At 32.9% G+C, this 24,533-nt stretch overlaps 7 protein-coding genes across 10 annotated transcripts; 4 read left to right on the top strand and 3 right to left on the bottom strand.

Moving 5' to 3' along the window:
* Positions 1-5,203: 5,203 nt before the first annotated feature.
* LOC136785450 (copper chaperone for superoxide dismutase-like) lies at positions 5,204-7,248 on the bottom strand. Its single transcript, XM_066746500.1, has 6 exons — positions 7,123-7,248; positions 6,865-7,063; positions 6,605-6,797; positions 5,794-5,860; positions 5,535-5,716; positions 5,204-5,471 (listed from the first exon to the last, which is right to left on the bottom strand). The coding sequence occupies exons 1-6, from the start codon at positions 7,135-7,137 to the stop codon at positions 5,318-5,320; spliced, it is 810 nt and encodes a 269-aa protein (XP_066602597.1). The 5' UTR covers positions 7,138-7,248; the 3' UTR covers positions 5,204-5,317.
* A 106-nt stretch (positions 7,249-7,354) lies between these two features.
* Positions 7,355-10,251, top strand: LOC136785417 (PMS1 protein homolog 1-like). Of its 2 annotated transcripts, none has more exons than XM_066746463.1 (9): positions 7,355-7,637; positions 7,707-7,992; positions 8,054-8,328; positions 8,389-8,508; positions 8,572-8,718; positions 8,791-9,372; positions 9,429-9,528; positions 9,589-9,895; positions 9,965-10,251. In XM_066746463.1, exons 1-9 carry the CDS (start codon positions 7,509-7,511, stop codon positions 10,197-10,199), a joined length of 2,181 nt encoding a protein of 726 aa, XP_066602560.1. In that variant the 5' UTR covers positions 7,355-7,508; the 3' UTR covers positions 10,200-10,251. The 2 variants fall into 2 exon arrangements, with proteins under 2 accessions (XP_066602560.1, XP_066602556.1); XM_066746459.1 differs by having other exon boundaries at positions 7,355-7,646.
* Positions 10,252-10,265: 14 nt separating this feature from the next.
* Positions 10,266-12,505, top strand: LOC136785429 (sodium channel protein Nach). 2 transcript variants are annotated; one of them, XM_066746480.1, is made up of 8 exons: positions 10,266-10,629; positions 10,698-10,889; positions 11,011-11,134; positions 11,211-11,447; positions 11,526-11,747; positions 11,831-12,015; positions 12,128-12,204; positions 12,374-12,505. In XM_066746480.1, the coding sequence occupies exons 1-8, from the start codon at positions 10,463-10,465 to the stop codon at positions 12,472-12,474; spliced, it is 1,305 nt and encodes a 434-aa protein (XP_066602577.1). In that variant the 5' UTR covers positions 10,266-10,462; the 3' UTR covers positions 12,475-12,505. The 2 variants fall into 2 exon arrangements, with proteins under 2 accessions (XP_066602577.1, XP_066602570.1); XM_066746473.1 differs by having other exon boundaries at positions 12,077-12,204.
* Positions 12,506-12,528: 23 nt separating this feature from the next.
* On the top strand, positions 12,529-13,924 carry LOC136785443 (uncharacterized). Its single transcript, XM_066746488.1, has one exon. It carries the CDS (start codon positions 12,701-12,703, stop codon positions 13,922-13,924), a length of 1,224 nt encoding a protein of 407 aa, XP_066602585.1. The 5' UTR covers positions 12,529-12,700.
* On the bottom strand, positions 13,887-21,090 carry l(2)05287 (WD repeat-containing protein l(2)05287). Its single transcript, XM_066746446.1, has 14 exons — positions 20,555-21,090; positions 20,296-20,497; positions 19,923-20,227; positions 19,678-19,865; positions 19,456-19,614; positions 19,204-19,397; positions 18,949-19,133; positions 18,709-18,872; positions 18,448-18,634; positions 18,199-18,377; positions 17,698-17,870; positions 17,449-17,634; positions 14,266-14,381; positions 13,887-14,210 (listed from the first exon to the last, which is right to left on the bottom strand). The coding sequence occupies exons 1-14, from the start codon at positions 20,644-20,646 to the stop codon at positions 14,021-14,023; spliced, it is 2,520 nt and encodes an 839-aa protein (XP_066602543.1). The 5' UTR covers positions 20,647-21,090; the 3' UTR covers positions 13,887-14,020.
* A 472-nt stretch (positions 21,091-21,562) lies between these two features.
* Positions 21,563-22,521, top strand: RpL30 (ribosomal protein L30). Its single transcript, XM_066746352.1, has 4 exons — positions 21,563-21,671; positions 21,784-21,826; positions 22,008-22,153; positions 22,301-22,521. The coding sequence occupies exons 2-4, from the start codon at positions 21,806-21,808 to the stop codon at positions 22,476-22,478; spliced, it is 345 nt and encodes a 114-aa protein (XP_066602449.1). The 5' UTR covers positions 21,563-21,671; positions 21,784-21,805; the 3' UTR covers positions 22,479-22,521.
* On the bottom strand, positions 22,512-24,352 carry Hacd1 (3-hydroxyacyl-CoA dehydratase 1). 2 transcript variants are annotated; one of them, XM_066746327.1, is made up of 6 exons: positions 24,209-24,352; positions 23,904-24,046; positions 23,729-23,846; positions 23,053-23,288; positions 22,810-22,991; positions 22,512-22,730 (listed from the first exon to the last, which is right to left on the bottom strand). In XM_066746327.1, the coding sequence occupies exons 2-6, from the start codon at positions 23,987-23,989 to the stop codon at positions 22,651-22,653; spliced, it is 702 nt and encodes a 233-aa protein (XP_066602424.1). In that variant the 5' UTR covers positions 23,990-24,046; positions 24,209-24,352; the 3' UTR covers positions 22,512-22,650. The 2 variants fall into 2 exon arrangements, with proteins under 2 accessions (XP_066602424.1, XP_066602430.1); XM_066746333.1 differs by having other exon boundaries at positions 23,904-24,142; positions 24,209-24,349.
* Positions 24,353-24,533: the final 181 nt, after the last annotated feature.

Raw genomic sequence — 24,533 nt, 5'->3', positions numbered from 1 at the left:
TTTGCTAAGCTACGAAATTGGGGATGTTTGGGCTTGCTTTTTAGCAATATAAGAAGTTTGGAGAAAAGGAGCAGGAAAAACGGTAAGAGTTTCTTTTCAGTCAAGCAGAAGGTCTTTTGAATGCTGAAAGCGATCTGATCGTAAGATTGCTTTTAAACAGCTTTGCCAGAAGGGCATAGTCAATTAGGTAAGTTTACAATTTATCGACTTTACTCACTGTCAGCCTGTACCATTTTTATCGTTTTTCTTCTTTTCCCTTTCCGTATTCGTATAGCAAACGTTCCTCGACCAAATTGTGTCCTTCCTTCAACCACCACTATCCACTTTAAGTCCACGTTTTTCATTATTATAGCAAGATTTTTTCATTCACTTTGAACTATATTTCGTCACATCAATGCAGTTTACAAAATTTATCAACTTTATACAAATTCTATACGTTCATTTGTTACAAATCCCTTTATTTATATTCACAGACAGTAATAAATTCAGTCGTTTATAACAATATTTTCATATGTTATCACTGTTTTAAATTGTATTTATTTGCAGTCTTCCAATGTTGATTTTCGTTATCGAAGTATCAATGCTTAACGAGATTCGAATGATGTTTATGGAACAGAAGCTAATTTGTTTTTAATTCTGTGGATGGTGTCTGCTCTCAATTATCTTAAACAAATTTCTCTGTGCAGCTAGAACTTACAGAACTTCCCTACAACGTAGAAGAGTACGAACAAAGAAGAATCTCATTAAATTTCGATAAATTTGCTTCGTGCAAATAGCATAGGAGCAAAGTTTGTTAGCGAAGTAAGCGGATTTGTCCAAAAAAAAAAAAAAGGAGGGGATGTGGGCAAAAACCGAAGGATTTATACATGCAAGTAGTAAAGCTTTAAAATATTAGTGCCATTGAAATTATTTTCGACTCCTGCCTCAGGAAACAGGATTTTTGCGCACGAATCGATTTGATTTATCTTCAGACTAACGCAGCAGTATCTGCCTCATCCTGAAACTGGCAAAAAATGCTCCGATGAAAATTTTAAAGCCTCCCTCCAAATTCGAGTCCACTCTCGTTTTACGTTGTCCGCACAACACACGTTGATGATCCCTCACGATTTATCGCAACAATCTACACATTTTTTTCACCATTGTGTAACGGATATACCTATATATATATATATATATATATACGTGACAAAAATATCGCAAACAAAAATCTCGCGAATGTATAGAAACTTCCGTTTTCCCATCAGACCTCCCTATTCGTGAATTGGAGAATTTCACTTTTTCCAATATTATTTTTATACCATGAAGCTAAATAAATTGGCGTAGAAAAAATTTCGTGCTGTTAGCGACCACACGAACTCGATAGAAGATATATATAGTATATAGTAGATGAATCTTGCGATGCTGCCGTGGTTCGTCAGATGGGAGCATATAAGTTAATGAAGTTAAGAGTTGGTGGGAGTGGTATCCAGACGAGTTTGGCCGAAGGCAGTGGCTGCGTAATCGAAAAATCGAGTTTAGCGTGTGGAAGAAAGTGGAAAGTTACGGGAAATCGTAGGAAAGTCGAGGAAATGGACACATGAGGGTGATTGAAGAAGGAAAACGGTAGGAATATGGAAGGAAGAGAAAAACTAGATGAGTGAACATTTAGCTGAAAGATGAGAATAGAAGAAAGGAGTTGAATGTAAAGAAAAGAAGAAGAAAGAGAGAAAGCAGAGAGAAATGAGAACAAATGAAAGGAGAAGAAAGAGAAAGAGTAGGTGTATATATATATATATATACTAATAGGGAGAGGGGGAGTGTAGAGGGTGGAATAAAGGAAAAAGTGAGGAAATGAAGAGACGAAAACGAAGAGGAAGAAAAGGTGGAAATAGAAAAGTGCTTGAATATTATTGAAACGAGGATAGAGCAGTGAGAAATTAACCGATGAAAACGAGAAAGAACAAAAGGATAGGATTAGCAAAAGGGTTGAATACGACGAAAAGCAGAGAAAAACCAAAAGAGGAATATAATAAAAGTCGATCAAGGCCAAAGTAAAAGTAATTTTAAATAACTAAACATAAGGATATAACTGAAAAAAGAAGAGAGACACAGTGTATGAGAGAAAGCGCTCGGAGAGAAATATGATATAAAAATTTCAAAAGCAAAGGATATACAAAAAATTATAGGAAAGTAGTAAGAGAGGGATATGGATAGCAAAAGTGATTGAGAATTAGAGAGAGAGAGAGAACGATGGATAAAGAAAATGAAAGAAGAGGAAGGGATTGGGGTGGAAAGGAAAGGTAGGTAAAAGAAGGGAAAAGGTGTGCGACAATGCTGGAACGTAAAAGGTAACGCAGTTTCCGGCCTAACGAACCGTTGCAGCACTTATCGGCATCAAAGGAACTTTTTCAACAGGACGAGAGGTCCAATATGGAAGGGACTTTCGTCAGCCTGCAAGAAGACGACGAGCACCAAGTTTTCCTTTCAGACCAATCCAAACGATGAACGTGTCTGGCTTAACTTTGTTTTTACTCCTTTCAATAAAACGTATTGTCCTTTAAAATTATTGAATTACCTATATACTCTTCCTGTGTAGAAAACAACAAAAACCTATATCTCGTATATGGTCTATACAATAATCAGAGTAAAACATCTCATAGTGCTTGCTTAAAATTAATTGATTTATTAAAGTTTTAGTAAAGTTAAGAAAGAAATCAGTGACGAGAAAAATGTTTCTATTCAAAATATTGACTTGGACAATTTATCTTCTTTTTACATTTGTATATATATATCTAACGAATTTTAATTGTACTTGGATATATTAATATTATATATTTAACACTGTTTAAATCCCGGAAGACATAGTAGTAATATCGCGACGAAGGGCGCTACTTTTTCCAGCTTTAACCTAACAGCATTGAAAAAGAGCTTTAGTAATAAAAATTTAATAATATAATTTTATTCTAGTCTTATTATCAAAAAACCAATTTACAATTTAATTTTCTCTAAATTCCGCTTCATTAATATTTTAATATTTCAAAACTCATTTCTATAAGAATAATAATCTCTTCGCTTCTTATATTGATTATTATATAATGTATGTATTGATATACTAGTTTTTCATACTCCTAAAGTTAGGGTACTTTTTACTGTGCGAGCTGTTTCGAGAAAGACAGTCAGCAAAACGAGTTTCAGGATTCTTTTCTGGTTTCTGAAGAACGTACCACTTACGATCGTAGGCTAGTAACTCCAAGCAGGAAATTGAACTTGAAGTTGGCCAGCTGTATATGACCATCTCCTTGTACAGTTGTACGCGCTATAAGAAACAAAAGTTAGAGATAAAATAAATATTACTTTAAGGTTGACGATCTTTTAACATCAATATGATATATAAAACCACATTTATTATATCAGATATAACTAATAAATCCTTGGATTTTACAAGGATTTTTAAAATATGAAAGCAAATTTGAAATTTTATCCAATATTATTCATTCCAGTTCGAATAATATTAATTTTACGTGACTTTAAATCAGCTTTTTGCCTCTTCAAAAGATGACGGATGAAATTACCTACTTTTGGTTTATTTCATAATTTTAAGCTGAACTAAAATTTTCATTGTAACACAGCGTTTCATACTTCATTTAATAAAGCTATATTGTTGCTTTCCGAGTGAAAATCGTTCAATTATTATAATTTTATTTTCCAGTGTTTCTTTTAAAAAGTATTTTAATCTTTTCATACCTGTATTAAATTAGACGAGGATAAATGCCAGGATATAAAATATTGAATTGATACGCGTCAACTGAGACGAACAGTAGGTCAGAAAGGATTAATTTTAGTCTTGTAAATTTTCTTTGAAAAATTCATAAAGATCCTAAGTAGATTTAGAAGCAGCTTAATGGAAAAAATAACGAGTTAACTGTGTAAGATTGAGAATAAGGAAAAACGAAGGGAATGAAAAATGTGTGTGTGTGTGTGTGTGTGTGAAATTGGAAAGAGTAGAAGGAATAGAGGATAAAATGTCGTAGAGGTGTAGAGGACGTGGCTGAGAAATGGAGATACGCCAGATCGTCGTGCAGGCGTGGAAATGAAAGTATTATCAGCAGGAAGCAATTAGGAAAGCATAGTAGGTGCCTAGGGATTAATTCTGAAAAAGCTCGGCCAACGAGAAGGAGAAAAATGCGAAAAAGGCTGGGAGCTCTGGAAAAATAGCGGAAATCGTGAAACGAGTTTGCTACTCTTAAAACCCTGCACGTTTCGGCTACGAAAAAGATTTTTGCCAGCCTCTCAAGTATTATAATATAAACTCTAAAAGCTCTCATCCACTAATTTAATCATTTGAAAAAGTCTGTAAAGTTACAAACATTTTTTCAAAAATTTTATTCGAATAATTTGTTTGACTAACAATAGTCTTGGCTAACTGCTGCAATCACACAGACTAAATTATTTGTTGCTTAATTAGAAGGAGTAATTGTACCACTTTTCACATTCGACTATTTATAACGAGGTAATTTAATCATGGAAAATTATCCGATTCATCAATACTATTGGATAATTTCGTTGCGTGGTAATACAGTGGTGAAGTTGAATGGTACGCGTGTAACATGTTTCTAGGCCAATATTCGTTTATTATTGGTTGAATGAACTGACTTTATAATGAGCAAAGGGGGCTAAATGAAGGGTAATTAGGAGATAATGAAGATAATGATTAAATGTGTAGAAACAGTAAAAATAAGGAAATAAATTGTTTTAAAATTGTACAATAGAACAATGTTGGATGGATGATATGATAGAGTAATAGAAGGTAAATGAAGCTCTAGAATCATTTCTCAAAATATAATCCATTAACAATAGGTATTTAAAGTTTCACATACTCTTACATCATCCAAAAATATTTTTGAATAATTTGCAGTAAACATTAGGCTTTTTCCTTCTTGTACCTAGCATAACTTTGCTGGTAACTTGCAGAGTTCTGAATTACCAGCTGATATTAAAAACCTTCTATTTCTTAAGGTAATAGACGAATAACCTGTAGGTAGAATAGAAAATTATCTTGACCATTAATATATTAATATATATATACATTTATTTTCATCTAAGGAAATTGATCATAATACAATATTTTTACAAAAATAAATACTTCTCAAATATTAAATACACCAATGGAATGTGGGATACTTGAGATCTTATTCCTTTTTATCATTTACAGGGATGCTGTAAAGAGAAAATAATAAATATTGTAGAATTTATTCTATAAAGTAATAAAAAGAAATATATAATGAAATTGTTTAATATGACTAGTAAGAATTTTTTGTATGATATAAAAAATAGAAGGTTAAAGTATTTTACATGAAACATTATTTAACTTGGGACTTTGGTTAGCAACTGCAAGATTTCGTTCATCCCAAAGTGTAAGACCATCACAAGCACATATTTTTTTGGTATTCTCAAATAAACCAGATGATCTGGCTATAATTCCACACATCAATCTAAGAAAAACAATGTTTAATAAAAAATAAAATTTGTGTAGATTACAAAACATAAGACCTTACTTTGTTCCACTATTTCCATTTATTTTTGAATCAGAGCTGTTACCCTTTCCTAAATCATCTGGTTTTTCTGTAATTACTAGTGACCTGCCAATTATATCCGATACTTGTAAAAATCTATCCAGTATTTTAAAGACTGCACGTCCATTATTATCTACTTGAATATTTCCTAAATCACCAATATGCTATAACCATTAAAACAAAATTAACTGCTGGTTTCATTAAATTGTATAAAAATTTTCTTAAAAAGCACAAAGAATACCCTTTTATCAATATCATCATCAGGTCCACCATGTAAAGTATTGTTAGGATTAAAATGATCTCCAACACTAGAAATAGAATTGGACATTAGAAACAGGAAGTCTGTAGGAGCTACATTCCTTCAATCTCTGTAGTATAAATTTGTTACTTTACACTCTAAATACGATATTTATATGATGACGCAAGAAGACTAAATTGGTAAACCATGAATATAAAAATCCCAATAACTAAACTTATCACAATGTAGAAAGGCAAAGGTAAGCCAATTAAACAAGCAAATCAAGTTTGAAAACAGCTTAAGATCTGAATAACTGATCTTAAAGTATTATTTAAAAGCCACGGTATGGTAACATTTAGTATAGAAAGACCACACTAGGATATAGGCATGTGTTTGATATATCAATAGAGATTTTAGTCTGAGATTTACACACTAAATTGATATCAGCTGCAAAAACATGGTATTCAAATTTTAAATTGATAATTATATTCATTTGAAAATTATATGGATGAGTGTTTGACATTATTTTTAGATACTTTAATTTGCTTAACAATTACCATGTGGAATATTCAAATTGAAAGCTGTAATCTCTTAGCCCTGTTCTACCCTAATAAAATATTTTGAGGAAAAATGATAACACTTGAGTTTGCATTCAATTATATATATACATATATTCATCTCTGCTATTTACTTAATTTTTATGAAAAAGCATTAAACAAATATTCTTTTAATTGTTATAATGTTTAAAAAAAAATCCTTTGTCCTTATCTTTTTAAATTCAAAAGAATTAAAAATAATAAAATTTGTATCATACCTTTCACAGCCTTTTGAAATATCACCACATTCATGAACATGCATTCCATGCAAACCTGGGGTAAGACCATCAACCGTACCATCAAGAATACACCCACTTTCTGCTTGTATAAATCTAATCACTCCTTGCATTGTCTTATTGACGCTAAACCCTGAAGTTCCTCCCAACATAGCTACAGCACTATTATTGGTACCTATAAAATTTGTTATTATACATATGATAAATATCATGTGTAATGAAACATTCAAATTTATAAGTACCTCCATATCCCTTTAATACAGCTTTTTTACCCGTTTTTTCTATCCGTTCTTGGACAATATAATATGGTAAATTTGTTTCAACAACAACACTGCCTTTTTCTAACGATATATCCATGTGAGAAATACCGTCACAGTTTTTTAAACTCCCTTCGATTATATTCACACAATTTTGGCAAGTCATATCAACAGCAAATTCAATCTAAAATTAATTTAAAATAATAAAACATCAAAATTTAACATGTATCACATAATACATACCTTTGTGGTATTCATTTTGCAAATTACGTCTGAAAATTAATTTAAAAATATATTAAATACTTCACGTAAACAATTTAAATAGAATGATAGAAATGGGTAGACCACACATAAAAAATAATGCGGAATTAATGAATGAAACAAATACAGTTTCCGTGACAGAAAATATACAATGTTCCTATTCCTATTTTCCCCATTTTACCTGGCCGGTAGCCCCGGGGCCCCGGGCCCCGGCACTGCCCGCCGTTCTCCGTAGCCTCAATTGTCAGCTGACCTAAAACCTAACCTTGGCGCGCACAGTAGATGAGATTTAAATTTATGGGAGATAAACAAGTTAAACAACGATAAATTTTAAAAATCTAAGGAGCTATCCTTGAAGAGCAGAAAAAATGTCCATTTCAGCTTTGGATGGGCAAACAGCAAAACTTTTGACCACTACTCAAATTATTACTTCTGTTTATAGTACTGTCAAAGAATTGATTGAAAATTCACTTGATGCTAATGCCAAGAATATCGAAGTAACTCTGGTAATTACTATTGTAGTGTTATTTTTTGAATAATTTAAAATCAGAAGAATGTTTTCTTAGTTGGAACATGGCTTATCATTGATAGAAGTAAAGGATGACGGAGTGGGAATTCCTAAGGAAGAAGTACAGCTAGCTACATTGGCATCCCATACTTCAAAAATATTGAACTTTGAAGATTTAGATAAATTAGAAACTTATGGATTTCGTGGAGAAGCTCTGAGTGCACTATGCAGAATATCTGAAGTTGAAATTACAACCAAAACTAGCAAAGATGATGTTGCAGTATCTTATTACTTTGATCAAGATGGTTGTATCATAAAAACAGAAAAATGCCATAGACCAATAGGTATATTTTTTACAAGAATTATTTATTCTATGTTTTTTACTAACCTATTTTGTCTCTTAAGGAACAACAGTGCGGATTAAAAATATATTCATAAAATTACCTGTTAGAAGACAGACAATTTCTACAACAAAAAAGGTGAATGAGAATATAAAATTAGTAGAGGTCTTACTGCAAGGATATGGAATCTGTAGACCAGATATTCGAATTTGCTACAGAGTCAACAATGATATAATATTTATTAAACCTAGCTTGAACAGTATTAAAGAAGCAGCAGGTTCTGTATTAGGAAAAAAGATAATTACCTCTATGAAATGGATCTGCCATGAAGAGGAAGAAGTATTATTTTAATGTATAAGTACTTTTCATTATCCATCCAATATAAATTTTGGTTTTTAGTTCACTTTGACCATGATGATACCTTCTAAAAATATCGGAGATCTATCACAAGTTTGTAAAAGTAATTACCAATTTATTTTTATCAACAATAGGCCTGTAAGATATAAAGAATTGGAAAAGGTAAGGAATGAAAATGTTGTTCGTTATTGTAGTTATTTTTGCAGCTTTTATTTTAATTATCAGATACTACTTGACTGCTTATCAATTTACTTTGATCAAAAAATGCCATCCAAAAAGCGGCCTATCTTTGTAATACTAATATTAACAGATCCTGATGGCATAGATGTTAATTTGGAGCCTAATAAAGACTTAGTTCTTTTTAAGGATCAGGTATAAAATAGATTTTGTATTAGACATAAGCACTACTTTTTTTTACTATATTTAACTTGAGAAATCATGCAGAAAAAAATTTTCAACATTTTGACAAACTGCTTAAAAGAATATTATCAAATTCAATTGCCACCTGACAGTCAAGAAGATAAAGAAAAAATCAGCAATGAATCCATTAATGAATATCAGGATTCAACAATTATTCATAACAGTTCTTCTATGGAAGAACAATTGCCAGCTTGTAAGAAGCGTAAAATAGATGCGAACAAGTGTGAAAAAGTGATTCAGGTACCAAAAATTATACTAGAAAATGGCTCTTCAGAAAAATCAAATCATTCAAACAATTGGAGTGAAAACTTAACTGCTCCAAAATTAAGTGATTCAGAATCCGAGGAAGAAATTCCAGTAGTTGATCTTGGTGAAGATTTTGATCTTGAAGCTATCCTAAATAAACCTAGAATACCCAATAAGGATATATTAAGCTTATCTAATACTGAAAATATGCCTGAAAAGAGCTTAATTAAAACAACAAATCAGAAGGAGCAAAATGAAATTAAAGAAGAAAACAAGAAGAATGAAGTGGAAAGAAACAAGAACAAAAATGAAAAAATTACACTGGAAGAATGGAGTAAAGGACACGTCGCCGGTTTGAAGGTAATCATGTATTTCTTTATTTTTTACAGATAGTTTACTAAAATTAAAAATTGTAGAGCGGTGCAGACATCGAATCTTACGACTGTGTGAAAGCAGATTCTGTAAGTTCTAGTGAAACGGCAATTGCTGAATACACTAGAAACGTTATATCTCAAAGTAAGTAGTTTTTTTGTACAGCTTTGTCACGACATTATAATCGAAAAAAAATTGTTTTAGTAACAAAAGAGAATCCCTCGATGAATCCCGTACAAATAGCTAAAAAAATAACAGATATGTGGAAAGGATTGTCTTCAGAAGAACGTGGATATTACAGAGATATTGCACAAGAACGTAAAGTGAACAATAAATCCATTGCGGCAAGTCAGGAAAAAAAATCTAAAAATGTAGATGTAGAAAAAAATAAGAAAAAATTCATAAATATGCTAGAAAATATGAAGAAAAGTGGCAAAGCCTCGCAATTGGCCATGAGATCAATTATTCCTTGGGAGTTGAATATAAATAAAGTTACCACAGCGTTCGAAAGGTAAATTAAATCAATTTTAACAGCATTGATTTGTTAACTACTATAAATGAGATAAATTATTTTTTTCAGCGATATAACTGTGCCATTTTATCATGTAATTGGTAAATTAAACGATAATCAATGGTTTGTTAAAAATAATGCACAACTGTGGTTACTGGATGCCTCAAGTTTAAGGAAAGAATGCAATAATGACGATGTATTTAATTCTGAAAAAGCGGAGGAGCTCTTTAAAAATTATTTGATAACCAACAACGACTTATCTATGCTTTATCCAATCTGTGGACTAAGAAAAGAGAAAAATTAAAGCAGCAATTATAAATTATGTGAAAATATTTTAATAAAATAATTTAACAAACTTTAAACGAGGCTTTACAATTATTATATCAAGTTATATAGTAACGTATAATTAAAGTTGCATAAGTCTGCTAGAACATAAGCGGAAAGGTTAAATAATTAATAGGACGTTGCATAAAATAATTTATTCATAAAACGCGAGGGTACTTCTGTTATGCGATAAACGAAAAATCAGGACAGCATTTCTCTTATTAACCATAACTAGTTCTAAAAATGAAAGGACACGAGATGTCCTGGTTAGAAAAGATAAACGTATTTAAGCAATTTATATTGGATAGAATATTTAAACCTTATTGGAAGGTATTGAAACAATATTTAGCTAATTGTAATATACATGGAGTCAAATATCTCGTTGGGGCGGAATATACAATAGCTGAAAAGTAAGCGTAAGATGACTTAAATATTTTCTTATTTAATTACAATATTAATATTTACAAACATTTTTAAGAATATTTTGGTTGATTGCCTGCATCGTGAGCTATTGGGGCTGCTCAGTAATGATTATCTCAGTGTTGGAACAATATGTAACAGATCCTGTAGCAGTTACAGCAGAAACCTCATACCTCAATTGGAAAACTCCATTTCCCTCTCTTGCATTATGCTATCAACCAAAATTGAAAGGAAGAGAATATGCAACGGAGTAATTATAAATTTATTTATTTACCTATATAATACTAATATATATATATATATATATATATATATATACAGGGCGTGACAGTAATGATGTTTTTAATTTTAACCACATATTATTACTTCAGATTAGTAGAGAGGGACAAACAACAGGAAAATTTTTGGTCTAAAATATTCTTTATTCATTCATTTGGATTTACTTCGGCACCAAGTTTAATTACCGCAGAGGAATTACTAAAAATTTATGAAACTGTAAGTGAAATCGAGGTGGAAGAGTAAATTAAATTAAACTGAGGAAATCGATTAAAATTCAAAATCATATTTACAGATGATCATTCCTTGCCCGGATATATTTGCTTCCTGTTCATGGAATGGCAAGCCATTTGATTGTTGCAAAGAGTTTAAATCGTACAAAACTGGACTTGGATATTGTCTTGGGATTAACTCCTACCATACGAAAAATCCAGACGAGAGTGATTTAAAATTCTATGTTAATCGCACCATCAAATACGGGACAATGATAATTGATCTTGTAAAAAATGAAGCAAGACAGCGTGTTTTGTCTGTCAGTATCTTGCAAAATAAATCTCTATCATAAGAGGTGAATTTGATTGATTTGAAGACTTACAAAATTTATTCACAGATGTTTATTATGAATAATCTCAACCTACCGCTTTTAACATCTAGCGAGGAAAGAAGCTTGACAAGCAAGACAGGTATAAATGCGGAGTTCACTTTGCGCAACATATACAACGAAAAAGGAGTAAAAGGTGTACCTATGAAACGTAGGAATTGTCGTTTTCCATTCGAAGTCACGGAAAATAGCTTATTTCCTATTTACAGTAGCGATTCATGTGCTTTGGAAGTAAGGCTTTAATAACATTTTTACAAAACTTTTATAAAAATTGTATAAATTTTTCTTCAACACCTTCCCTTTTTTCTCTTTAGGTATACATTAATCGTATGATAAATCTTTGTGGATGCGTAAGCTTTTTTTATCCAGCATATCCAAATGCAAGAATCTGCAATATGACAGAAACAGAGTGTTTATTCCATAAGAAAGAAACAATTATATCTACAAATAATTTAAAGAAGATTTGCTATCCCGATTGCGAAGGAACGGACATAAAATTGTAAGTTTTAGAAAAATTACCAAATATAGTCGAATTTTATTGAAGAGATGCTACTTTACAGAACAAGTTATCCTGACTTTCTGGATCCTGATGCTCCTACAAATGTATTCAGAATTCGTCTGAGATTGATGTCACATCCAACTGTAAGATATTATCGTTATGTGGTGATGACTGAACTCGACTTAGTTGGTAAATATTTTTTTATCGCGTCAATATGACATTAATTTACAGCAGTTCCTTATCTCTTTTCCTACTTGCACAGATATCCACGTATTCATTATATATACTTTTTCTTTACTTTTTAAAAGATTTAATTTTCACTTGAAAGTACTGAAACATATATTTTGTACTTTTTCAGTTGCAGTTGGAAGCGCCATGGGTCTTTTTATGGGAGCCAGTATTCTCAGTTTGTGTGAAATACCATACTGGCTATTTATTCGTCGGGACAGAATTTCTTAATTTCTATAAAAATTTATTTGAATAAGTTATAGTATCTATCGTAATTGAAGCAAATGTAGTTGCACTTGCATGATCAATCCTTAAAATAGAAAAGCTCTGTTTGCTGTTTGTCAATCTACTTTTATCTCGAACCATAAATTTTTCTGTTCCTGGTCTTGCTACAGGATTAATTCATCGCTTTATAATGCTTTATAAGTGAAGTTTGAATAGAAATAAGATAGCAGCTATGGCGAATCTCACAACTGTGAAAACGAAAGCTATTCTTACACTCGAAGAGGTTGAGAAAATAATCAAACAGTTAAATCACGATTATGAAGTGGTGGACTACTGCTTGAAGCCTTACTCCAAGGGGAAGCTTGGATATCTAGCCTCCCATCTACGATTGAGCGTGACCATCCCGAAGAATTCTGGCAAGAAAAATCTCTCGTTTTTTCTAAAAGTCATCCCTTACGAAGTACCCGACCAAGCGAACTATATACTTCAGAAAGGAGTCTTCCAGCAAGAAGCCATATTTTTCTCAGAGATTTTACCTGAATTGAAACAAGGATACAGAGGCATTCAATGGGTCCCAAATTGCTACAAAATCAAGAAAGATCTCATCGTCTTTGAAGACTTGGGTGAAAAAGGCTATTCGATTAGGAGCAAATTATTCGACAAGCCATTAGTTATAGCAGCACTATCAAGTATTGCAAGAATGCATGGTGCATCTCTAATTGCCGAAGGGCGTATTGGACAACCCTTGAACAAGCATTTTTTAAATCAGATTCAAGAAACTGGCTTTCTACCAATTGGAGATACAAAGCTATGGTTTGATACGGGGGTCAAAACGATAGTAGCCATTGCAAATTTACTCAATCTGGACTCTATGCGAATTCCCGAAGCTTGCGATCAAATTTATTTCGCAATACGACCTTCAGCTGTGAAATCAAATGTGATCAGTCATGGAGATCTTTGGAGCAACAATCTAATGTTCAGTTCTGATAGTCCACCAAACTGTGTGTTGCTTGATTACCAGTTGTTTCGTTACTGTCCGTTAGCCCACGATGTCATTCAACTATTGTACCTTTGTACATCTCGTAGCTTCAGAAATATTAATGAAAAAGAAATGATACAGCATTATTACAATACATTGTGTGAAGTTTTAACCGAGAATCAACCGAACATGGAGCATCCATCTTGGGACGAATTAATGCAGAGTATCGAGGAACAACGTCTAGGTGCTATTGTGACAGCAGCTTTATTTTTCCCTACTGTTTTGATGGACGAGCAACTCGGAGCACAAATTTTCGACGATCCCCTTGTGTACTCCCAATATTATTTTCACAGAAGAGATAACATTGTGATTGAAAACATGAAGAAAAATATTCAGTACGATTACAGGATTAAAGAAGTTGTAATGGAGCTTGCTGAGGCAAGCTTGAAGCTTGATCAATTGCCCCGACCGGCTTGATTCTTATCGATAGTGAATAAATTGTGGATAATTTTTTTAAGAAATGTTATTTTATTAATAATCAATAGATCAACATATCCGATGAGTAACTTTTCTCTAGCTTTCAACATTTTCTTTCTCGGGCAATATATTAGATAAGAATTCCCAATCGATACTCTTGAAACTGGTAATCGATTCATCAAACTGAGAATCACCATCCGTCAACGGTTCACTAAATGATTGTTTAAACATTTCAACATTTTCATCCTTCTCAGTCGTTTTTTCCTCGTTATTAGCATTATCGTTCCTGAAAATGTAAAGAGTTATAAATAAAGAAATATTATACATTATATTACACTCACCTATCATCAGTTGTATCTAATGAAACTTTTTTAGATGGTTCTGCTACCAGGGAAAGAATAAACGAAGCACAAATCAAGCTCGTTGGAGGTAAGGTGTGGGCAGGTACACTTAAAAGCTGAAAAAAATAAAAAAATTATTAATTCTTTAAGACGCAAACAATTAAATATTATGCTCGTCGTTAATAAATTGAAAATTTCTGTAATTCGTGTAATCATCTAGTTCGTATCTAGGTTGATACATCCGCCTACCACTTACGTGTGATGTTTTTAAGTAATACCAGCAATTGAATTATCCTCCAAAAACAATAGAACCATCACACGATTATATCCAGTACCATGAACTATCTTCGAATTAAATTTAACAATTTTCAAGAAGAGAATATTTTAGACGAGAAAACTAGTTTGAAAAATATGTCTTTTTATACACAGAACAGGGCAAAGACAATGAAACGGGTTGTCACACGAGATAAGAGTTTGTTTCACTAGTTCTGACCTGGTTTAACATTTCATCTTCAAACAATTCGCTCATGATACTGTTTTTCAGGTTGCAGAATATCGGCAAAACTTTTAATCGTGACGGTCACTCGCAAATGATAACGTGCTACTAACACATTCCAGCAAATTATTGATAGAACATATAAAAACATTTAAACATATAAAAAAAACGGCGCACCAAGTACAAAATAATTTAATATATGGCAACTAATAGAATTGTCAAATGTATTTCCAGAGAAATACGGCAATTTTCCAAACCAAATTATTCTGGTTTCGCATGATACGGATCTCTAGGATAATGCTACAAATTAAACATTGTCGTAGATTTCATGATAATCGAGTAAGAAGTGACGTCATGGCGAGCAATGCACGCAATGCTTCCATGAAAATTCTCGTCACACACACAGCTCATACAGTAATAATATCAATATATTTTTAAACAACCTTAAAATGATTACAGCAACAAATCATTCGAACCTAATCGGTTTGCTCTCTCATGAGACGGATCTCTAAAAGAATAAGCCTATTTATTTTTGCCCATATTTTCTGTAGTTTTAAAAAAAATTTATGTTATATATCAAACAAAGTATACACACTTTTAATAAAAAGTGCAGAAAGTGTAGATAACAAAAACAGACCTAATGGTGGAAATTAAACATTGTCGTAGATTTCGTGACAATCGGGTAAGAAATGACGTCACGGTGAGCAACGCACGCAATGTTTCGGCGAAAATCCTCGTCAGCTCATACAGTAATAATTGCATTCTATTTTTAAACATTTTAAAATCTATTACAATAAGAAACACGTATGAAGAACTGGAACTGTTTTGTCGCTCTCGATCAATGAATTGCTTTTCTTGTTTTCTTGCAGGAAGCGAACTTTGGTTTGTACAGGATATTACTGGTTAGTTACTCCTGGTCATTCCTCGAGCAGGAAGAGAGATGCAGAAGAAATCTAGTGAGAGCGGTGGTTCAAATGGTCTCCGGGTCACGGGGGCCAAACGGAGCGTTGATGGAGGGTGGGAGCGTAGTAAAGTCGCTGCTATATTAAATCATGCCGAGACCATTTTCTCGAGCCAGTCCTACCTCGAACTCTCAGCCTTCGAGAATCCACTCGCTCTCTACCCTTGTTCACCAAAGATTTGTAATCCTCTAAAAAATATTCCGTCGATTATTCATTGACACAGTGATATTTCTAAAAAATTCTCCCTCAAAAAAGAATTCTGGAATGAAGTTCTTCTACAAAGGATTGGCGATCGTCTTCTGTACCATGCTGCTATTCCTGATTGCTGCTGGACTTCCCGCCAGCAATCCTGAAGCAGTGAGTAACCATATTTTCAATCTCCAAGTAAATATTATTTTCTATTTATATCGTATTTCGTTATCCTTAAACTCACAATCTCTGTCATTGCATCTTGTCGATTTTTGAAAATCTTTTTAAATCGAGACTTCATGGTATCTCCGAGGCTACCAAGAGAGTCGGCCGTGCAGCGTTTAAAGATTCAGGGTGGATGACCGCAAATGTTCGCGACACATTTATATAAGAGAGCGCATCAAACTGTTCCACGTGCCGCAGCACGTGCGTGGGCGTCTCTTAATCGAATATTGAATCATCCCTGCCACCTTGGACCAATTAAAATCACATTTAGTCCGAATATCAAATCATCTTTGCTTTCTCACATAGATTAATGTCTCGATCGGCCACCATTTATCTAATTTACGAATAGCGAAATTAAGACATCATTAAAGAGAAATTAATATCGACAATTGTGAAAGATGCATTTTTGCAAATTCACCAATGATAACACCATTCCGAATATTCAGCTCATTTAGAATTAGAGGATGCCATATTATCATTTTAAGCAAATTAATATTTTAATTAGTATTGTCTACCCTGAATTATACGAAAAATTATTATTTTTAACATGAACTTTTCATGGAAAATTACATTGCTCCTTGTCCGTGGCATCGCGTCGGCTGCGTACGATTACACTGAAAGTGGACGATGATGGTCATTGAACGTTCCTCGTTGACTCAATTCTCTTGTGTTGGCTCGTCATTGTATATCCAATCATGAGAGGCTATGCTTGCTCCATACGTTTGTAAACAGGAAGACTTTCCTTTAAGATTTTCCACATTGAGCACAGACCGTTTAGTTTTAGCAACAATCAATCTCACCCCATTCATTCATGATATCTAATTAAAAATAAAATTTCCCTCATTGATGAAATTAAATTAATAATGACAATTACTGAATAAGAGGTGGTTCTTGATTGCAGGCTATCGAGAATATGAGACAAATTCCTCAGTGGCACTGTTTGCGCTATAGAAAATTCGATTTGGTACGTCGATGTAGAAATTATCGCCTGGGCAGGAAGCACTGACAACAGTTCCAAACTGGATATAGGCACAAATCGCTTCACCTTAAACGGATTCTGACGATCCATCATTATCTTGATCTACTGTGAACGATCGGAGCCCATGACAATTTAAAAGTTCATCTCAATTACTATACCGCATTAATTTATATTAATTTAAGTTCGTTGATTCGATCTGACTGATTTTCTTTAGATTATATTAGAGCTCTTATTCATGTATCGATCCATCGTTATTATACGTTACGCGAAGAGTGCGTAATTTTTTTAAATGAAAAATTAATAAAAATTCATAGAATTCGTCTTGAGCTTACTTCTTGGGTCATTCCCTTCCCCGAAACTCCAAGATATTCATGGAGATATTGTTGTTTCTCTTCCTTGGATGAAAATGTTTGATCCGCCATTAATTTGGCGAATGCTGTTGCCGGAACGCTGCTATTGTTTGACAAAATCTCGAGACATACCGAAATCTCAGATTCAGGCTCCAAGGTCAACAATTCCTGAAAAAGGTGTAATATTCAAATAAGTATTCATTTACATTGCATCAATTCGTTTGCACATACTTGATTGGAATCCAAAAAGTACAGCTGAGATTTTTGCTGCCATTTCTTAAAGGAAGGATCTTGTTTTTCTTTTAAATGTGGAACAAAGCTAGCACCTAGTATTAGACTGTCATTATCAATTATATTTTTCTTTTCGTAAACTGGCGTTGGGCACTTTGGAGAGAAAATGTATACTGAAAGAAAAATTTTCATTAAGATGTTAATTAATTATTTTACTATGTGTTTCCTGAATATTTATAATAATAGGAAATATGTTTTCAAGCATATATAAGGTCTGCCACTTAAAACGTTCCAAAGCATGCACGTAAGAAAACACATTTGTTTATTTCCATAATTACTTAAGATAGAAAAATTTTATACAAGAGCTTTAAATGAAAATAATAAAAAGTTTCGAAACGATTAAAAGCAGAAATTTAACACCTCTTATGGTTACGGATATACACGTCGTTTTGCATCTATACTCTACGACATTGTAAGTGGCGGATGCTGTATATCTATTACCTGTGTTATCAGTTGTAAACGCAGCCATATAAATTGATTTTGGATCTGCAGTGAGCGTAGCTAATTTTAGTGGGACGCTCCAAATTAACCTAAGCGATAAAAGATCCCAAACTGCAATATGTTTAGCCGATCCAACTACGACCAGATGACAAGCCTCGTTTCTTCCGAATTTGATTCGACTAAAAAATTTTTTCAATTAATAAATGCATTGCGATGTTATCTTTTCAGAAAAAGAAAAAAAAGACTAACGTTATCGTATAAGGATAACAAGTATTTGACAAACTGCATTTTAATGTGCAATTATCGGGGGACCAAATCGTTAAACTGGAATCAAAGCCAATTCCTAATAAAGAACCGTCCATGGAAAAGTCTGCATCCGTCACTGATAAGTGTCTGTAATCACCTACACTATAACAATGCCAGTGCTTCGTCTTTTCTATTAAGGTAAAAAAAATTAAATAAGAGCACTGCAAATTTTAATCAACATTAAATTTTAGGATTTTTTATTACTGTATATGGATGCTGATTGAGCTAGATTCCAAAGTTTAAATTTTTTATCCCTTCCAGTTGTTACGGCCAAACAATCCGTGTTTTCTGGAAAAGTGTTTGGTTGAAATTGCAAAGTGTTAACTCCATTCTCATGAGGAAGCTCTATTGATGTATTTAATTTATAGCTGCAAAAATAAAAATTATTGCTTTTAGTACAGTAAAAAGAAATAGACTTAAGCATGTAACATAAATCAAGCTCACATCTGATCTGTATTATCAAAATTCCAGAATTTTAATCTAACTTCTGTATTTGAAATTTTGTCATTCCTCTCTTCAACTGTAGCCATCCATTTCCCATTGTAATTTAAGGCTATTTTCGTCACTTCTGTATTTACAATAATTACACTGCGTTCTTGCGTTAAAAAGTTTTGAGCAGTTATATTAATCTAAAAAAAGACATTAAAAAAATCAAGAATACTTCTTTCAAGTAAAAAAAAAATTGTCTAATATACATACATTATATAAAAGACTTTTGGTATGGGTGTCATAAAATTGTACATGACCAGTACGGCTATTCAATACGAGACTATTAGTACGTGGATCGACGATTAAGCCAGCAGGAAATAAATCTTTGGAAGACAATGCTACACCCCAGGTAAAACTTTGTATCATCGACGTTAATTTTCTTTGGGGATTAACAACAACAATACCTAAAAATATAGTGTATGAGAATATAAATATCCAAATGAAAAATACGGCAAGTTTTACCATTATCTAAAGTGGAAACAGCTACATAAATATTGTTAGGAGCTATTGTAAGGTGTTTAATGGGAGCAGGCAGCCGTGGAAGAAATGATTTTTGCAGTGGATTATTTAAGGTCCATTTTACTAATACACATTCCCCTCCTCCAGTATACATATGTCCTCCTATAAGTCAATAAAAGTAATTTAATAAATTAAAATGATTGAAAAAATATGATAAAGACTTACCTGAAAAGCTAAAGGCTATTTCTGTAACTGGTAATGTATGCCAATGATAAGATGCTGTGTAAGGCCTATTTTGAAATAAATTTCTCCAAACAACAACTCTTCCAGTAGAATCTCCAGTAGCCACACATTCTTCTCGAGGATGTCCAGCTATGCATGTAGGTAATCTTCCTGTTTTACCAGTTTTATGTCTAAAAAGAATAAAAAGTATATAATATTTGAATAATTAGAAAGTTTTATATACCTACAATTTATCAGTCAGATTCCTTGCAGGACTTAATATGTGCAAATCAGAGTCATGTAACAAAGCTATTAAATTGTCTTCATAATTCCCAATTACATCTATATAGTATTCTTCACTATGATTTTGAATACTTGTAGATTTTATACAATTTCCAGTGGTCAAGTCAAACAGTGCTATATTTATAAAATTACTAGGTTTGGAAATATTAGTAATCAGTACTTGAAAAATATTTTGTCCTGTACTTGTTTTATACCGTACTATATGAAATGTTTTAGCTTTCAACTGCTCCTCTCCTTTAGTTTTTAAACGCTAAAAAATAAGAATTATAGAAGTAAGAAACAAATAATCAGTATATATTTTGCAGAATAGTTTCTTACCAATTTTTTGGTAACAATACCATTTTGACAGTTCCAGTAACTTAACTCTGCATTATCTGTACATCCAATGATTGTCGTGGGACTTTCTGGATGCAAAATAATACCTGCTATTTTATGATCGATCACTTCAAACTCTTTTACAAAATCCCCAGTCTGTGTACTATAGACTCTTATAACATGCTTCCATATTATGTACATTGTTCTAAAAGAAAAAGCTTTTGATAAAATTAAAAAATAAACCAAAATATAATTTACTTACTCTCCATCGCTAGAAAAAAGTGGACGTTGGTCAATAATACTACCTCCACCTTTTCTTTTCACTATTAAGTCCAACGTTGTCAAGTCCGTCATCTTGAATTACACCACGCTGCATAGTAAAGTGGCGAGAAGCAGCGAGAAGTGCGATGAGCAACTGACTGAACAAAATACATATGTATATGTATAAATGTATACTCAAATACTGTAAGTAACGTCCCAGCCCCAGCGGCGGCAGCGGCCAGAAACCACTGGAACGGGAACGACATATGCAGGGGCCAGGCCAGGCTGGCCAGGGAGCGTGAGCACTGAGCGTAGTAAGGAACTTCCTGCTCATTGCTCATAGGATAAGTATTGGTTTAACCGCGTCGTTATACTATAGATAGACTGCTATAGACTATAGACTCCGCTTATCCGCTTGTTTCATTCGCATTTTGCACGAATATTGTAAACTTGTAAAGTAATTAAAAATTAACATAACTAATTTAAAATAACCTCAAAAAAGCATGTCTACCTATATTCGCCGTATTTATTAACGTTCTGAAACATCCTTCAAATGGCTCATTTCGAATTATGCATATGTAGTAATGTATAAAACGCTATAAACGTGACATATAAACTGTATACTCTTATGCGCTGCATTGCGATTTGCGTGATTTGAAATGCAGGCAATCACAGGCAATAATGAATGCAGCCTTAGGACCGGTCTTACATGTCTCAATTAATTTAATTATGCTGTAATAAATGTCACGTGGAATATATGTAGAGTATTTCGTATGATATATTTTATGTTAAATATAATATAGCATAATTAATTTAATTGAGACCTGTAAGACCGGGCCTTTCGCCAGGGGCTGGACTACTGGTGCTCGGTAGTGATTGTTGATTGGATATAAGCATTGTTATAACCAATCAGCACTCAGTGTTCCTAAATCCAGCACACTTCAGCAATAACCCCCGCTGGCCGGCGCTGGTTTCGGATCGTTCGAATGTTCGGAACAGTTCGGATTCCGAATTTCCGAACATTGGTTCGGATTCCGGTTCTGACGTTCTATTCAGTTCACTTCGGTTCCGGTCTTTTCTATTCTTTTCCGTCTTTTCAATCTGTACTCGCAGCCAAGGTACCTCGTGGTTCATCCACCTCTAATTTATTTCAATTTATCGAAATTAATTTTTAGCTTCTTTTATAACTACCAAGTATTTCGATTACATTAATAATTATATATTTTTTAGTTGTGTGAATATACAAGTAAACATGGTGGCCCAAAAGAAACAGGTAATCCATTTACTTTGACTTTAACCTAACTTCGTTCATATAACCACTCCGGGCGTACTACCATGAAATTTCTTTATAAAATCTCGCATGCTAAGAATTAGAAGAATAAAAATATATTAACACACAAAGAGATATTAAATTTTTCTTATTGGAAATAATGTATTTATTATTGTTTTATTAGAAAAAAGCTCAGGAGAGTATCAACAACAGACTGGCTTTGGTTATGAAGTCGGGAAAATATGTCTTGGGCTACAAACAAACTTTAAAGTCTTTGAGACAAGGCAAAGCAAAATTGGTCATTATTGCCAATAACACCCCTCCTTTAAGGTGAGACTGAGATGTAGTACTCCTTTAACCCTTTTCAAGTTGTCTTTTCCTTTCTATTACTTAAAGGAGTCCTACGGAGTAGTCTCTTATCCAATTTTATCTAATCAGGAATAATTAAATTTATATTTTTGTTATTCCTGTATTTAGGAAGTCAGAAATAGAATACTACGCGATGCTGGCTAAGACTGGTGTGCACCACTACATTGGGAACAACATTGAGCTTGGAACTGCTTGTGGAAAGTACTTCAGAGTATGTACATTGTCCATCACAGATCCTGGAAATTCTGATATTATTAAGAATATGCCAACCAACGATCAGCCTTAGAAGTTTAATTTTTTAACAATAAAATTACTCATAAAAATTATAAGTCAGTATTTATTTTCATTATTTATTTAGTACAAATATTTTAATGTTCATGTACCTAGAGTCCCTACCATTCAAAACAAAATACGCATTCAAATTTTGATCAATGAGGAAAGAAGAGCGTACGTGATACTCATTGAGTCTTCTTAATGGTGGATTTGCCTAATATCTTGCGCCTTTGACCAAACATATGCATATACATTTGTGGAAAAACTAAAACCATTAGGAAATAAAAATTACAACTTCTAGTAGTTTTTTTGCTACTACAATTAAAAAAAATAAAACTACTTACAAGGAAAATAAAGGATCATTATTATTATAATGTAATAATGGTAGCTGAATGTAAAATTCCAGCTATTTGGCAAAGAATAACTCCATGCTCTAGGATGATCATTCCCGTATTGTTGTGCCGAGTATAAACACAAAAGCTCTCCAGTCACGCCAATCGGATACAACACAATAAATGTTGTATATCTATAACGAATTGAATAAACGTTTGATGCAGGAATTTAAAATTAAAGATTTGTAACAGTACCTTAAGTACGTCAAAAATTGAGGTACAAATCCTAAAAGGTTTGTAAAATAGTACAAATATCTAATTATCTCAGTAATGGACCAAGCTAAGAGCGTTAGTGGAAGCCCTGGTGACGATGGTGCATAACTGGACGGCGTTGCTAATAGAACTCCGCATACAAGCATAACACGGCTAAAAACTTGGAATGTTGTGATGAATGGATTGGATTTGACAAGTCCGGTTGCTGCATGTATTATCTACAACATGATTTGCATATTAAATGTACTTTTTTAACATACATGTCCAAAATACAATTTTGTCAAGCATGAGCAAAATATTTAATTTTTATGTATAAGAAATCAACTGTTTTGCTGACTAAAAAAAAAAAATATGACGTCGAAACTGAGAAAAACTCATTAGGCGCATGCGTAACGACAAATTTAAAAAATCTTAATTTCGTATTTTTTTCTTATATATTTTAACACACAAGAATGATTTAGACACATTTGTTGGAAGAAGCACTGTGTTAACCTTGTAGAAAAATATTTCACATGGTGCAGTGACAAAGTTCGCCTACGGATCGCGCTGCCATAGCTTGCATGTTTGTGAAATCGTTTACTTTTCTCACTTGGTTAAAAATCTACTATTCTTGTTTATACTACAGTACTACACGAACAAATACATTTCAATTCAATACCTCGAGAACAGCAGCATTTTGAAAGATTATTACTGTCAGTTTAACAGTATCCCAAAGACTCGCCTTGTTACCAGGCAGTAAATAATAATCGAGTAATTGATACAATAGGTAAGACCATCTGAAACAGAATGAATTATTAAATTGTTAAAGAAATGCTTTAAAATATATTATTTACCCTATAACTTGCAAAAAATTATAAAGTTTTAAATAGAGTTTTCCAATTGTTCCAACTTCCTTAGAATTAACACTTTTTCCAGCCATTATTAGGAGAGAAATGTTGGTAATGGGCGACACTCTTGAGTCTACTTGTTCAAATGACTTGCATGAAAAACAAAAATATATTAACGCGCACTATATAAAGGAATCCTGTGGTCAGCGGATCAACGTGCAAACTATTTGCATATAATGGAATGCCTAGATATTTCAGAATACGGTTTATAACCTGATAGAATAGTATTATGTGAACTAATATATATGTACCTTTTTAATGAAGCGCAGCGTAAAAATGCTAAGAGAACAAAATTCTCATAAGTTTTCTGTATATTCTTGCTGCTTACGATATGACAATTTTATCCCCTCTTAGCGGTAGAAATACCGTCTTCCTCTTTACTTCTTTCGTTTTAGCTTACCTACTTTTACCTTACTTTTTTTGTATGATCATCAAAAGTTAAAAGATAGCGAGTTATACATATCGGTTAACGGTAAATAAAAAAATTCAGTACTTCTCTCCAATCGACCCAAGGTTCCTAACCTTGGGGCCTCATCAGAACCCATGTTACGAGAACATGGGACTCTACTGGCCACT

This window comes from Prorops nasuta, unplaced genomic scaffold (genome assembly GCF_024137725.1).
Source record: "Prorops nasuta isolate Cenicafe-Biocafe unplaced genomic scaffold, Cenicafe_Pnas_1.2 PNAS00003, whole genome shotgun sequence".
NCBI lineage: Eukaryota > Metazoa > Arthropoda > Insecta > Hymenoptera > Bethylidae > Prorops > Prorops nasuta.
This window is presented reverse-complemented; position numbering and strand designations above follow the sequence as displayed.

Bases quoted from the DNA above. Each gene is read 5' to 3' on its own strand.
- Hacd1 (XM_066746327.1), bottom strand. From the start codon at position 23,989: ATGGCTGGAAAAAGTGTTAATTCTAAGGAAGTTGGAACAATTGGAAAA. The intron at 23,289-23,728 runs GTATTGAATTGA...ATCATGTTGTAG, and splicing joins AAAATGCTGCTGTTCTCGAG to ATAATACATGCAGCAACCGG. The intron at 22,992-23,052 runs GTACTGTTACAA...AATTCGTTATAG, and splicing joins CAATTTTTGACGTACTTAAG to ATATACAACATTTATTGTGT.
- RpL30 (XM_066746352.1), top strand. From the start codon at position 21,806: ATGGTGGCCCAAAAGAAACAG. The intron at 21,827-22,007 runs GTAATCCATTTA...TTGTTTTATTAG, and splicing joins TGGTGGCCCAAAAGAAACAG to AAAAAAGCTCAGGAGAGTAT. The intron at 22,154-22,300 runs GTGAGACTGAGA...TCCTGTATTTAG, and splicing joins AATAACACCCCTCCTTTAAG to GAAGTCAGAAATAGAATACT.
- LOC136785429 (XM_066746473.1), top strand. From the start codon at position 10,463: ATGAAAGGACACGAGATGTCCTGGTTAGAAAAGATAAACGTATTTAAG. The intron at 12,016-12,076 runs GTAAGTTTTAGA...GCTACTTTACAG, and splicing joins GAAGGAACGGACATAAAATT to AACAAGTTATCCTGACTTTC. The intron at 12,205-12,373 runs GTAAATATTTTT...GTACTTTTTCAG, and splicing joins GACTGAACTCGACTTAGTTG to TTGCAGTTGGAAGCGCCATG.
- LOC136785450 (XM_066746500.1), bottom strand. The intron at 6,798-6,864 runs GTACTTATAAAT...CAAATTTTATAG, and splicing joins TGTATTAAAGGGATATGGAG to GTACCAATAATAGTGCTGTA. The intron at 5,861-6,604 runs GTATGATACAAA...TTCTATTTCTAG, and splicing joins ATTTCAAAAGGCTGTGAAAG to TGTTGGAGATCATTTTAATC.
- LOC136785417 (XM_066746459.1), top strand. From the start codon at position 7,509: ATGTCCATTTCAGCTTTGGATGGGCAAACAGCAAAACTTTTGACCACT. The intron at 9,373-9,428 runs GTAATCATGTAT...TAAAAATTGTAG, and splicing joins GACACGTCGCCGGTTTGAAG to AGCGGTGCAGACATCGAATC. The intron at 9,529-9,588 runs GTAAGTAGTTTT...AAATTGTTTTAG, and splicing joins TAGAAACGTTATATCTCAAA to TAACAAAAGAGAATCCCTCG.
- LOC136785443 (XM_066746488.1), top strand. From the start codon at position 12,701: ATGGCGAATCTCACAACTGTGAAAACGAAAGCTATTCTTACACTCGAA.